The sequence below is a fragment of the Rousettus aegyptiacus genome, unplaced genomic scaffold, assembly GCF_014176215.1.
Source record: "Rousettus aegyptiacus isolate mRouAeg1 unplaced genomic scaffold, mRouAeg1.p scaffold_m13_p_3, whole genome shotgun sequence".
NCBI classification, from domain to species: Eukaryota; Metazoa; Chordata; class Mammalia; order Chiroptera; family Pteropodidae; genus Rousettus; species Rousettus aegyptiacus.
In genome coordinates, this window is record NW_023416306.1 from 104,843,899 (window position 1) to 104,856,148 (window position 12,250).

The 12,250-nt window shown below is 56.7% G+C and overlaps 1 protein-coding gene across 3 annotated transcripts; it reads right to left on the reverse strand.

Moving 5' to 3' along the window:
• Nucleotides 1-887: 887 nt before the first annotated feature.
• On the reverse strand, nucleotides 888-11,062 carry NFATC4 (nuclear factor of activated T cells 4). Of its 3 annotated transcripts, none has more exons than XM_016120630.2 (11): nucleotides 11,045-11,062; nucleotides 9,884-10,012; nucleotides 7,675-8,770; nucleotides 6,141-6,303; nucleotides 5,324-5,523; nucleotides 4,823-4,995; nucleotides 4,199-4,339; nucleotides 3,202-3,257; nucleotides 2,798-2,924; nucleotides 2,024-2,605; nucleotides 888-1,294 (listed from the first exon to the last, which is right to left on the reverse strand). In XM_016120630.2, exons 2-11 carry the CDS (start codon nucleotides 9,981-9,983, stop codon nucleotides 1,227-1,229), a joined length of 2,706 nt encoding a protein of 901 aa, XP_015976116.1. In that variant the 5' UTR covers nucleotides 9,984-10,012; nucleotides 11,045-11,062; the 3' UTR covers nucleotides 888-1,226. The 3 variants fall into 3 exon arrangements, with proteins under 3 accessions (XP_015976116.1, XP_036073846.1, XP_015976118.1); XM_036217953.1 differs by lacking the exon at nucleotides 11,045-11,062 and adding an exon at nucleotides 10,575-10,631; XM_016120632.2 differs by lacking the exon at nucleotides 11,045-11,062 and having other exon boundaries at nucleotides 5,324-5,433; nucleotides 9,884-10,098.
• Nucleotides 11,063-12,250: the final 1,188 nt, after the last annotated feature.

A 12,250-nucleotide genomic window follows, 5' to 3' on the forward strand; every position in this document is an offset into this window, starting at 1 on the left:
GCCTAGCTAACTCAGGCTAGTGCCTATTGTATGCCAGGCTCCAAGTGAGCAAGGCTGACAAGGTCTGACTTTCCCCAACCCACTGGAGACTCGGCCCCATAGGCCATCAAGATGTGACAAACCAGGTTTTTAGCACAGGCCTGTCAGTGATGCTATGTGGGCATACCTACAGGATAGGTGAGAAGCTAATACAATGCCCTGAGTCCCAGACCCAGTGGCACTCAGAGCTGCTGGAGAGGCTGCTTGGCTTCCTGCAGTCCACTTTTGAAGCATAGATCTTTCCAGAACATTTTCACAGTTCCCAAAGGTGGGAGAATCCAGACTGTGGATGGACCCATGCCAGTCCTCCTTTACCCGCAACCTTACTCCAGGGAGATAAGCTTCAGGGGACTGAGCCCTATGAGTCAGGGTGTCCGAGGGTGGCCTGGGGCAGGAGCCTAAGATTACAGCATTCAATCTGCTATTAATTAGCAGTGTGACCTCGGGCAAGCCCCTTCTCTCTCTGAGTCTTAGATTCCTTCTTTGTAAATGAGGTAGAAGGATGAGACTGATGTCTCCTTATCTTGGCTATGAATCAGAATCATCTGGGTGGTGGCAAGGGAAAGGAACTTGAAAATACACAAATTCCCAGGCCCCATCCCAAAACCCCTACAAGAATCTGAATCCCTGGGGAGGAGAGGCCTACTGAAGATCTGGCTCGCAATCTCACCCCAGTTAGGGAGCCTCTAGGGCCCCTTCAAACCCTGTCCAGCCCCCTGTACTGAGAAGCTCTTTGAGATGCAATGATGCAAGTCACATTCCACTTCTTTCCAACCCCTAAGCCTGCTTGAGCCAGGGCTAGAGTAAGCTGCCCCACCTTTTTCTCCAATGAGTTACAGAGCCTGAAGCACTCATCAGTGAGCAGTTTATTACACATGGACCTGTCCCCAGACTTTCAGCACCGAGGCCTGTACACAGCCTTCACTCCAGCCAGTCCTCTCACCCAGTTTCAGTCTCCACCCATCCCAGTCCTCCAAGCTCTCTCTCCCCCAGCCCCCCCTGGAAGCACCAAGCCCAGTGGCCACACCTCAGCTAGGGGAAGGGAGGGAGGGCAGGGGAGAGAAGGCAAAAGCTGGAGAAAGAAGAACCAGATTGTCCCCAAGCTTCTGGAACCACCACCCCAGGATGAAGGGAAAGTGGGCAGGGCTGGGGGTGGGGCGAGGCAGTGGAATTGACAGGCGACAGGTTCAGGCAGGAGGCTCTTCTCCAGGAGGTGCAGGGAAGCCACTCAGGTCTCGGCCAATGATCTCACTCACTGTAAAGGAGGGACAGTTGAGAGACTGGGCTAGGAGCAACTCCCCTCCTTTACCAGGGACCCCCCAATCTATTCCAGGCAGGCCTCAGTCTATGGTGCCTCTAGGCTCCTCCTCCGCTGGGTCTCAGTTTCCCCAATGTATCTTGACACTTGCTCCCAATCAAATCTTGCTCAACTCCCTTCATGTGGGGCTCCCAGGCCCCCATGCTGGCCCTTTCCTGCTGGCTTAGCAGCCTGCAATGTCAGGGCAATCACTGTCAGCAGGGCCAGAGGTGGGGTAGCCAGTGGGAGGAAGGAGAGGCCAAATATGAAGTCTCCTCATCATCAACCCTGGCTACAGTCACTATGTTTAGGGGAAAGCCGAGGCAAGGGAAAATGTACTAGACTGGGACCTCAGCAAGCCACTGTACGTGTCTGAAATTCAGTGCTTAAATCTGCAAACTGGGGAGCTAAATTGAATGATCTTGAAAGTACTTCTAGCCTGAGATTTTGCAGTCTGGGGCAGAGGCAGGAGAAGGGTTGGGGTAGAAACTCCATGCACCCTTCAGAATTAAGTTAACTGGATTCAGGCGGCCACATGCACCAAGTACTTGCCTCCTAAGACCCTCCATCTGGCCCTGAGGGATCAAGGATGCCCAATTTCTGGGAAGCCAAGCTCCAGCCCTCAGCAAACATGCAGAGCAATCTCTTGCACACACTCACACTTGCAGCCCCCAGTCCCACACCCACCTTCCTCCAGCGTGATACCCTGGATAGGGACACTGTCTCGGAAGCCGCTGCCGTAGCCACCCCTGGATTTCTCCTGCTCCGGAGCCCCCTCCCCAGGGCCATAGCTTGGCCCTACCTCATTGTATCCCTCAGCAGGTGTGGGATGAGCACCACTCTGGGGAGGAAAGGGGCCTTCCAGCGATGGGGAGGAAGGCAGTGGAGGCCTGAAATGGGCTGGAGGAGGGAATGGCAGCCCCAGGGGAAAAGGGGAGCCCCGTCCCCCATAGAGGTCATTAGGGAAGGGCCGGGGAAGGAAAGAGACTGGAGGTGGGCGGGCACAACCCGTAGTAACCCCTGTCTCAGGGAACATCCGAAGGCCGGGTCTGTAGGATGGTGGGGGCCCTGTCTGGGGATACAGAGGGGGTGTGCCATAGCTGAAGCCTTCTGACAGGTAAGGAGTTTCATAAGCAGGGTCTTCATGAGGATAGGAGGGATAGGGGGGTCTGGGTGGTGAGAAGTCCATGTCATTGCCAAAGGAGGGGCCCGATGCTGAAGGGAAGCTCCGGAGAGATGGGTCTGGTATCGGCTCCTCCTTGAAGATCACTGGGTGGATGGGAAGCAGGAGGACAAATCGGTGAGAAGGCTGGCAGGCTCCCCACCACACACCCTTCATCTACCTTCCATCCCCAGGTTTCCTCCATCCTCCAACCCCTCACTATGGGGGCATGGTATCCCTCTGCCCTACCACAGCTCCCCATATCCCCACACCCCATCGTGGGCTGTCCTAGAGCGCACCAGGCAGGAACTTGAAACTCTGGGTAGGGCTGCGCTTCCTGCGCCCATTGGAGACATAAAAGTAGACCTGGATGGGCCGGGACACCCGCTTGTTGCTGTACTCAGGGACAGTCAGGGTCAGTGTCACCTGGGGAGGAGCAGAGGATGAGGCAGGAAGCCCTCAAGGACCTAGGCTCGGCCCAGTCCTTTCAAGGACAAAATCCACCTCCTGGCTTTTTCCACTTGCTAAGGAGCAAAGTTCATTCCCTAAAGATGAACCTGCCTCCAGAGTGGCCAGACTGCCCTCTCTAGAAAAGAACAGGTCTCTTCTGGAGTCCATTCCCATGGGCAAGGGACACAGCTGGGAATTCCCTGACTTCGTCCCCGCCCTGCCCCCAGGGTGGGCAGCCCAATGACACTGGTACCTCATTGCTCTGTAACCGGTTCACTGCAGCTTCCTCTTCCCATTGCAGCTTTCCATCTGTGCAGAAGGAACAGGGAGCTCCAGCTCAGCTCTACGGCCCCTGCCTCGTGCCCAGTCCCCTGCCATTTTCCCTTCTGCTAGAGCCAAGGCCAGACCCATAAGGCCCCTACAAGGCCTGGCTCATAGAGGGGCCCACTGCATGTTTACTCAATCAGTTGCAAGAGGCAGGGTTTAAAACTGTCTGCAAGACATAAAGCAGCAAATACAGACCAAGAGAAATGTCAGGGCCAGTCTAGGGACTAGAGGGAGTAGGTGGCAGAGGCAACTTTTGAAACCTCCTACCAGGCTCCAAACATCCACACCCATGATAGTGCTGGGAGGAATTTTAAGGGTAGGGAAGGGTTCTAGCTTGAAGGAAGGCAATGAGACCTCAAGTCTCATGACCCAGCACCAGTGAATCTGCTCCGACATGGTCCCAGGGTGCCATATTTCAGTGTAGGGACTAGGGTTCTTGGTGGTCAGGGATGGGGGAGGGCAAAAGCCTCTGGTTGGTAGATACATCTGAGCCCCTCAGTCTTCCCTTTCTTTACTCCTGTAACTCTATCTCGGGGTACTTCATAAGCTCTCATAATTATAGCTGTGCTGCTAGGCCCATAACTCAGGAAGAGCTCAGTGTGGGGCTATGTGGATGTAAGTCAACACTTCCCTTCTTCTTATGAACCCTACCCACATGGGGGTCAATCATCTCAAAGCTAATTCTTCTTTAACAAATAGAATGTGTATTTCTGTATTTCTCACATTTGTACACCATCCTGAGCATTTTAGATTACTGTAATGCCCATGAAGCAGACAGTAGAAGAGGAAGGACAGTCTGCCAGCCCCATTTTACAGAGAAGGAAACTGAGGCTCAACTAGCTAGTTTAGTGACAGTGCCAAAGATCTTTCACCTGCCTGTTCCAATACTTCCTGCCTGCACTCCCCTCCCCATGGGTACTCACCAGGGCCTCTCTCAATGAACACCACCTTGGAGTCTGGCAGGAAGTTGGAGCCAGTCAGCACGAGTTCTTCTCCTCCTCTCACGGAACAAGCACTGGGGCTGTAAGCTTCCACCTGGGGCAGCTCCTGTGCCGAGCGCTGGGCTGCAGAGCAGTGGCTGGGCTGGGTATGGAGAGGACAGCCTCCTCTGCCCCCACCTCCTTGGAATAACTGCCACAGGGCCCTGGAGGAGCCCTCCTCAGCAGCAGACACACACATGAACCAATGGAGTCTACATGGCGTCAACCATGTAAGGAGCCCTCCCCCCCCCACCCCCCCACACACACAGCAGAGAGAGGTAAACAAGATGGACTAGAGAGTTATCGAAACAAGTGCACAGAGCCATCCAGGGCAGAGGGAGGAAAGGGCCATTTGATCCTGCCCAGAGACAGAGCCTGCATGCAGTAGGGGCAAATTAGAACACTGCCTCCACCCCTCTAGGATAGAAATAAGGACTAAGTCTTTTATAGGGCTACCCAAGAGAGATGGGGCACAGGACACTATGCAGAAGAAATAGGTGAACAGATAGATACACAGATAAGAGGGTCGCAAGAGATAGAGAGATGGCATAAGGCCTCTTTGCTCACAGCACTCGATGGGCACTGATGCAGTCTGCACAGAGACGACCTTCCCATTGCCCTGGGGCACGTGTACCCGGAACACCAGCCGCACACGTGTGTTCTTGCGTCCAATGTCCGTCTCACCCTTCCGCAGCTCAATGTCTGAATTCCGAAGCTTCAAGATTCCAGCACAGTCAATGCTGTAGCAAAGAATGGAAGGGAAAGCCCTCCCAGCTGAAGCAAGAATGGTAATGCCTACTCCCCACAAGATAGAAGTCCTCACTCTCTATCCAAAGCCCAGAAGATCTTCTCTGGAAGCCTAGGGGGTCTATTTTAACCCAGAGATGGCCTCTCCAGAGTGCTCCCCAGCTCCAAAAGTCCTCTTCCAGATGGTGAGACAGCCTGAAACTGCTCCTATGGATGTCGTCTAGCTCCTCTGGGAAGAGGAAGAGTAAGCCTAGCTAAGGCCCCATGGAAAAGACTGGTCCTAAAGCCTAAAGACTGAGGGGAAGTGGAATAGGGACCTACTTGGCTGCCATGTTGTTCTCGGGAAGCAAGGTCATCTCCAACACCTTTGTACCACTGACTACAGCTTCATAGCTGGCTGTGGCCACCATCTTGCCAGTGATCCGGTGCACCTGATAGAAGGCATGAGGCCGCAGGTTCCTTTCATCAGCAGTGCCGATGAACATCTGTAGGGTCAGTGGCTTCTCATTATAGCCTAGGAGCTGGCAGAGGGAGACAGAGGCCACCTAGCTGAAATCCCCACTGTCTCATCCATCATTCATCTCTGGGTTTTCAGTCTGTGGTGGGGTGGGGTGAGGTGGGGTGGGGGAGGTGTGGTGAAGATGGTAAAAGACAAAGGATATCCTGGAAGGGATTCCCAGGGGGAATTGGGCACCAGTTGTGGAGAAAACGTGGCCTGGAGTTCACAGTGTTATTCTTGGAAGAAGGCCCAAACTGGGCTGGGCAAAGGGGAAAATCTTCCAAGAGACTGGCCCAACTCAACAGAGACAACCTAACTCCCAGTGAACTCTGGCCTCAGCCTAAGCCCTCCCCCACATCTGGCAGGCCACCATTTTCCAGAGTAGATATGAGGCTGGTGTCCCATGGGATGAGTTGGGGAAGGGGGAGTGGAAAGACAGAGGAGTAGAAAGTATATCCGGGTCCTTGAAGGGCACCCTTCCTCCCCCAATTCCAGCTCCACCCCCAAGCTGCCTGCAGGGTCACTGCTGAGAGGGAGTGTGGGAAAGGGCAGTGCCAAGGTCTGCACAGCTGGAGCCCATCTGCAGGGATCTGGGACTGCAGAGGAGAAAGGCTATCAGGCCTGGCCTCTGCCCCTTACCTTGACTACGGGATGACCACCAGGGGCAGCTTTGACAGCACCTCGGCTGCCCTCTGTTTCATAGTGGGCCCGGTGGTGGGCTCTAGGTTGCACCTCAATCCTCAGTTCCAGCTGCTCATACTGGCTGGGCAGAGGCCAGTCCAGTGGGGGTAGGGCAGAGGTCCTGGACAGGAGAGAAGAGCACTGGTCATCTGCAGCCTCAGACCCAGGTCGGAACAGTGCTGGATCCCAGATCCCTGGGTGATGAGGGAGGAAGTGGTATAGGTGTGGGAGAAATTGCAGCAGAAATAAAACAGTCCAAATGCCCCTCAAGATGAGGGTGTGGAAGATGGCACCAGGCCTAAGACTCCCTCCTTTCCGGCTCTGAGCACAGGGTCTCAGATGGCAAGGGTTTATGTGTTTACAGAGGAACCCCAAGCCCACCCTAATTCTCAAACCTGGATGGGAAGAGTCAAATAAAGAAGCACCATTTCAGATCAGAAAAAGCCTCAGAGATTAACCCCTTTGTTTTTCAAATAAAGAAACTGACACCCAGATGATAGAACACAGTGGGTTAAGCAAGCCAGTTCCCAGGCCAGTACCTATTCCACTAGTTGGGGCTGGATAGGTCCGTTCCAGGAGCTCGGGGCTACAGATGTGCAACTTTCCTCTACTGAGCTCCTAGATACCCTAGGCCAGGGGATCTCAACTAGTAATTGCCCCCAGGTGATATTTGGCAATGTCTGGAAACATTTTTACTTGTCACGACTAGGGGAGGGAATGCTACTAGCATCTAGTAGCTAGAGGCCAGAGATGCTGCTAAACCATCCCACAATGTCCAGTACAGCTCCCACAACAACAACAAAAAATTGTCTTGCTCAAAATATTAGTAGTGCTGATGGCAAGAAATCCTGCCCTATAGGAACCCAATGGAGCAGGTCTTAGGGTTTCTTTCCTAAGGAAAGAAAGGAAATTTTTCTGGATGGAGCCAACTCAACCTGACGTCCCAAGGTTTAGGATTATTGAAATAGGCAGAGTTCTTTGAGGGCAAAAGGAGTAGAAGAATGCAAGAACTACTTGTTTTAATATGAATGTCTGACTTGTTAATATATGCTATTTTAATTCAAATTAGCATCTATGCCTTTAAAGCACAAGTTATGCTTTAGAAATTAAGAGTTAGAGAAGGGAGCTCCCTGCTACCTAGTAAAGAACTTAAATCCAGCCCATGGTCCATGCCCAGCCAGTGCAAGCCCAGAGCTGGGGATGGGGGACACCTCCCCCTTTCCCTAAGTAGTGCTGGAGGGGAGGCTTTTTCTAATTGGTCCACAGGGAATGATTATTCTTTTGGAAAAGATCACTGGTTTGTAGACAGCATGCTGTTTGTTTTCAATTCTCCCTAAAACTGAGGAAATTGAAGCAGTCAAGCTGGTTGCAGATTTTCTTTTAAAATGCCGAAAGCACAGAACTAGGATCTTTGTTCGGACCCATGTCTTGACCCTCTTGCTCATGCAGTGTGATGGCTGAAGACAGCAATGGTGCCAGGCACAACCCTCACCTGAAGATGGGGCTGTGTCCTCCAATCCGGGCCTTGGACCAAGCCAAAGGGGAAGGCACTGCCAGGTAGTCCATGCCGGCCACCTCCTTCCGAGGACCCCCTGGAGGAGCTGCAGCCTCCTCGGCTCCGGAAGGTAGCTTCCCATTGCATGAGGCAGGCTCCTCAGACCGAGGCAGGGCCACCGCCTGCTCGCTGGAAGTCCGCCGGGTTTTCTGGGGGATGCTCTCCACTGGTGGGGCTCCCACATAGTCAAAGGGGCCAGGGGAGCCAGGGTCCCGGACCAGAGGCAATGGGGGTGGTGGAGGTGGCTCAGGTCCCTCCTCTCCCAGGCTGCCCCTGCGGGACAGAGCTGGAGAGGCCGAAGATGGGGTTCCGGAGCTGGAATAGCGCCGTTTGCCACAGGGAGAGGCAGGCCGTGGAGAGGCCGGGGTGGGCCCAGGAGCGCTGAGGAGTAGCCAGCTATCTTCCGGCCCTCGGCCTGCAGGACTCGGACCATACAGGCTCCAGGGATCGTCGGGGGTCCATGGCCTAGGGGAGGCCCGGGGCGAGGGCAGCGGGGAGCCCAGGCCAAAGCGGGAGGCTGCTTCGTTTAGCTCAGACTCCACCTCATCGCATGCCGCATACAGGGCTGCCTCATCAGAGGCATCGGAGAAGAAGCTCCACGAGGACAGGCTGCTGCTGCCAGGGCTCGGGCTGAAGAAGGCGCCCCCGCCCTGGCCCCCTGCCTCTCGGTAGCCTCCAAAGGCTTCTGGCGGGGGGTAATCCCTGGGGGAGCCATCCCCCCAGGCATCAGGGTTGTCCTCCAGCGTGCCTGGCGGGTCAGGCGTGGGAGAGATGGAAGTGATACGGATGCTTGGGCATTCAAGGACACGGCCTCCCCCAGTCCCCCCAGAGCTCCCTCCTGGCCCCCCCAGCCTCACTGACCGGGCTGGCTGGCTCTCCCAAGTGCCAGGTGAGGGGGCTGGGCGGGGTGGCGGTGAGTGCATGCCAGGCCGAGGGGGTGGTGGCCGAGGAATGCCAATAGGGGCAGCGCCATAGGGAGGGGGCTCTCCCAGGGCCAGACGGCAGCATGGTGGGGCATCCTCTGAGTCCAGTTCTGCCAAAATGGAAAGGGAAGGGGACAGAGACGAGGTGCCACAGAAGATGGGGAGAGAGAGAAGCAAGTGAGATGTCTGCGTTCCTTGAGCGGCCACCCGCTCCCCCAAGTCCTGTTTGCTACCCCCTCCTCAGCAAAGAAGAGTCTCTGGGGTGTTCTTCAGAGCCACAAAGACAGAAGCAAAGTTGGATCTCAGAAGTTGGAGGAGATAGATTCAGATGTGCCAGGCTTTTTCCCACTTGGAGAACCTCACGCCCTGAGACCCCGGCCCTGAGACCTCGGGTACCAGACCTGGTGGGTCTTAAGGTGAGGGAAGAAGGCGGGTCGAGAGGGGCTGGAGCCGGGCCTGGAGGCGTGTTTTGAGAGACGCTGGGCTGGGGTGGGGGCGACTCACACATGAACCCAATTAGCAGCGGTTCCCAAACCCCCAAACGGCGCTGGCAGGAGCCCCGGTTGCCATCACAACGGTGGCCAGGGGAGGGGGGGCGCCAGAGCAATGGTGACGAGAGGAGGTGGCTCCTCCCTCGCTCCCCCCAAATCTAGGGGCGGGGATGAAGCCGAGGGGGTGGGCAGCGTGCGGACCCGGCTGGGGGCGGGGGAGGGGGGGTCGCGGGCCTCGAGGATTTCGTGCGAGAGGCGGCCGCCGCCCCCGGCTCAGTCCCAGCCATCTGCCTCTCATTGCGGCCAGACAGAGGAGGGGGAGGGGCTCGCTGAAGGGACCTGAGAGCGCCCCCGGCCCCGGGCGTTGGGTCTGCTGGCCCAGGGCTCTGTCCACAAGGGGCAAGCTCCAGAGTCCCACCTCCCCTTCCCCCGGCGGCACCCGGGCTCTCGGGACTGCTGTTCCCGCCCGCCCCCCATCCCAGTGACAGTCGGCCAGCCGAAAGGCGGCGCGCAGCCAGCGCACCCCCACCCCCACTTCAGTCACGACCTAAAAAGGAGAAAGTGGTGCCCGGCCCCCCGCAGACCTCCACAGACCCCCGAGCCCAACGACTTCCTTCAACCTCTGACACCCTCAACCCCCACCCCGGGCTTGCTGCCCTGAAGTCCCCAGACTCAGGATCCCCAGGCCTTTCCCTCACTGACCCCAAGACCCCTTCCCAGACCCGCACTAACCTTCCCCCGGCCCCCCCGTGCTCAACGGGGGGGCTTCCTTTTCCTCCCCGAACACCAGCTTAAATTCCAGCTCCTCATCCTCGCAGCTTGCTGCCCCCATGGATCCGGCCAGAGCCCCCAGGTCTCGGTCTGGATGGGAGGGGTAAGCTCAGGAGGCTGGCGTCGCTTCACCCGTGGCTCCCTCCCTCCCCTTCTCTGAGACGCCCCCTCCTCCGCCGCTGCCGCCTCCCTCCGGACGCCCCCTAGTTATTATAGAAACTTTTCCAAACTTTTTTCCCCAAAACTTCTTCAAAGCGCCCCCCCCAGCCTGTCCCTGATTGGCTGCCCAGGATGCTCCAGCCCCGCCTCCAGGGATGAGATGGGAAAACCACGCGCCCCTTGTCCTCCCCCCTCCCTCTATTCTCTCTCCAGTCCCTGCCTCGCAAAAAAGAAAAAAGAAAAAAAAAAACTGAATTGGAAAACGGTCCCTCAACCGCGGTACGACCATAATGATGCCGATTGGCCCGCAGTTGTGACAATCATTTCCCACAGGGAGTACTACCATCACCGCCCCCCAACTTAGTCTAAGTTCAGGGGCTCCGGGTCCCAGATCCTTAAAGGGACCACATCCTGGGCCCATAGTGCAGATGATCCACAGAAGACTCAAGTTCTGAAGAAGCTCTGCAGCCAGCAACTAGCTAGGAAGGACTACCTCTCCTCCCCTTTCCGCAGGCCTGAGGCCAAGCGGGTTCTGGGGTGCAGAGTGGCTCCAAGCAACTCTGAAGAGGGAAAGGCCATTCCTTTGAAGTCCCTGGCCTGAGGCCTCCCTGCCTGGGCCTTCTGGAAGCCTTTGCCCTGCCAAATCTGCCCAGCCACCCGCTGTCTCCTGCGTTCCCCCTAAAGGTGAAGAATATCTAGCTGTTCTGGGGAACTGTTGTAGGTCCACAGCCCCTAATGGGCAATGATCCAGGCCGGGCTTTACCGCTGCTCTTGTCCCAGCCACCCAGAGGGGCCATTAATTAGCCTCCACGGGAGCTGGCTCCCTCCTCCCTCAAAATGTAGTCTGGACTGAATCTTTGACCCTATGGCATCCCGCTTCAGCTCCCCTGAAAATCCTGGCCAGGTTTACTAAAAACCTTGAGTCCAGCGACCTGGAGGGCCCCAGGGTGGGACACCTGTCACCTGGGCAGGAGGAGGAAGAAAGACTCGAACTGGAGTTTCTAGGAAGGCAGGCATGAAGAGTTCCTGTTGTATTAGGGAGTTAGTTCGAGATTCGTGATTCGGATAGGGGACGGAGTGGGATGTTACCATTTCCCCCCAAGAAGATGGTACACTTGAAACCTCTCGACAAGCCGCTGTGTTCTTTAATCTAAATCCTTCTGGCCCAGGGCCGCGCCCCCGGCGGGCCCCCAGCCCTGCACCTAAAGGGTTAAGAGATGGCCCTCGGGTCAGACGTTTACAAACACTCAGGAGCCGGGCGGGGACCGCGCCCGTTACTCTAATGAGAAACAGGCTCAACTGGGCAGGGAAAGAGGGGAGGGCTGGCCCGGGGGGCCGGAGCTCCGCAGTTGCGGAGGCGGATCCCCTCCCTTCCCTCCCGTCCTCCCTCTGGCCCGCCCTGGGGACCCCCCAGCCCCCAGGGACCCCAGTGACGTGCGGAGCTGCCCCTGCTCCGAGCCCAGGGCTGCAACGCTGTAGGGGCGGGGAGAAGAGGCCCGGCGGGCGGGGAGAGAAGAATGTTCCGAGGCCGAGCGGGGAGGTGGCCTGGTTCGATTCCCCCCTCCCTCCTTTGGTTGGTCTCCTCAGGTTACATTTCCCTTCCAGCTTCATCTCGGAAATAAAGGAAGGAGAGACACATGGGGAGGGAAAGCGAGGAACACCCTGAGACCCGCGACCAACCTTGGGGCAGAGGGAGGTGGGAAGCGGAGGAGAGAAGGGCAGGGTAGAGACCTCCACCCAGACCCAGACCCAGGCCCGGCTGCTCCCCACGTCTCCTCCGCGCGCCCCTCCGCAGAACAAGCAGACACGCACATTCTTTTCAAATGTCATATTTCCTTTGATCCTGGGCAGCGTTTCTCCATGTGTCTGGCTCAGCTCCTGCCCAGCCAGCCGCCTCCTCCTCTCACCCACTTTGTATATTTTCCTGAAGAACCTCCCCCTCCTCCTAGCATCTGGAAGGCCCTGAGGGCTGGCTTCCGCGCACATTCCCCCAGCGACTCTGGCCTCGCCTCCCAGTGACTCAATTTCCCCTCTGCGGGTGTTGGGGGAGGGTGAGGAGCAAAGGAGAGAGTTGTGGAATGCAAATGTGGTACAAACGAGCCTGAAGACTGTTCAGGTTGCCAAGCTTCACTCAGGGAAGTGTGTTGGGGGGATACCCTCGACTCTGAA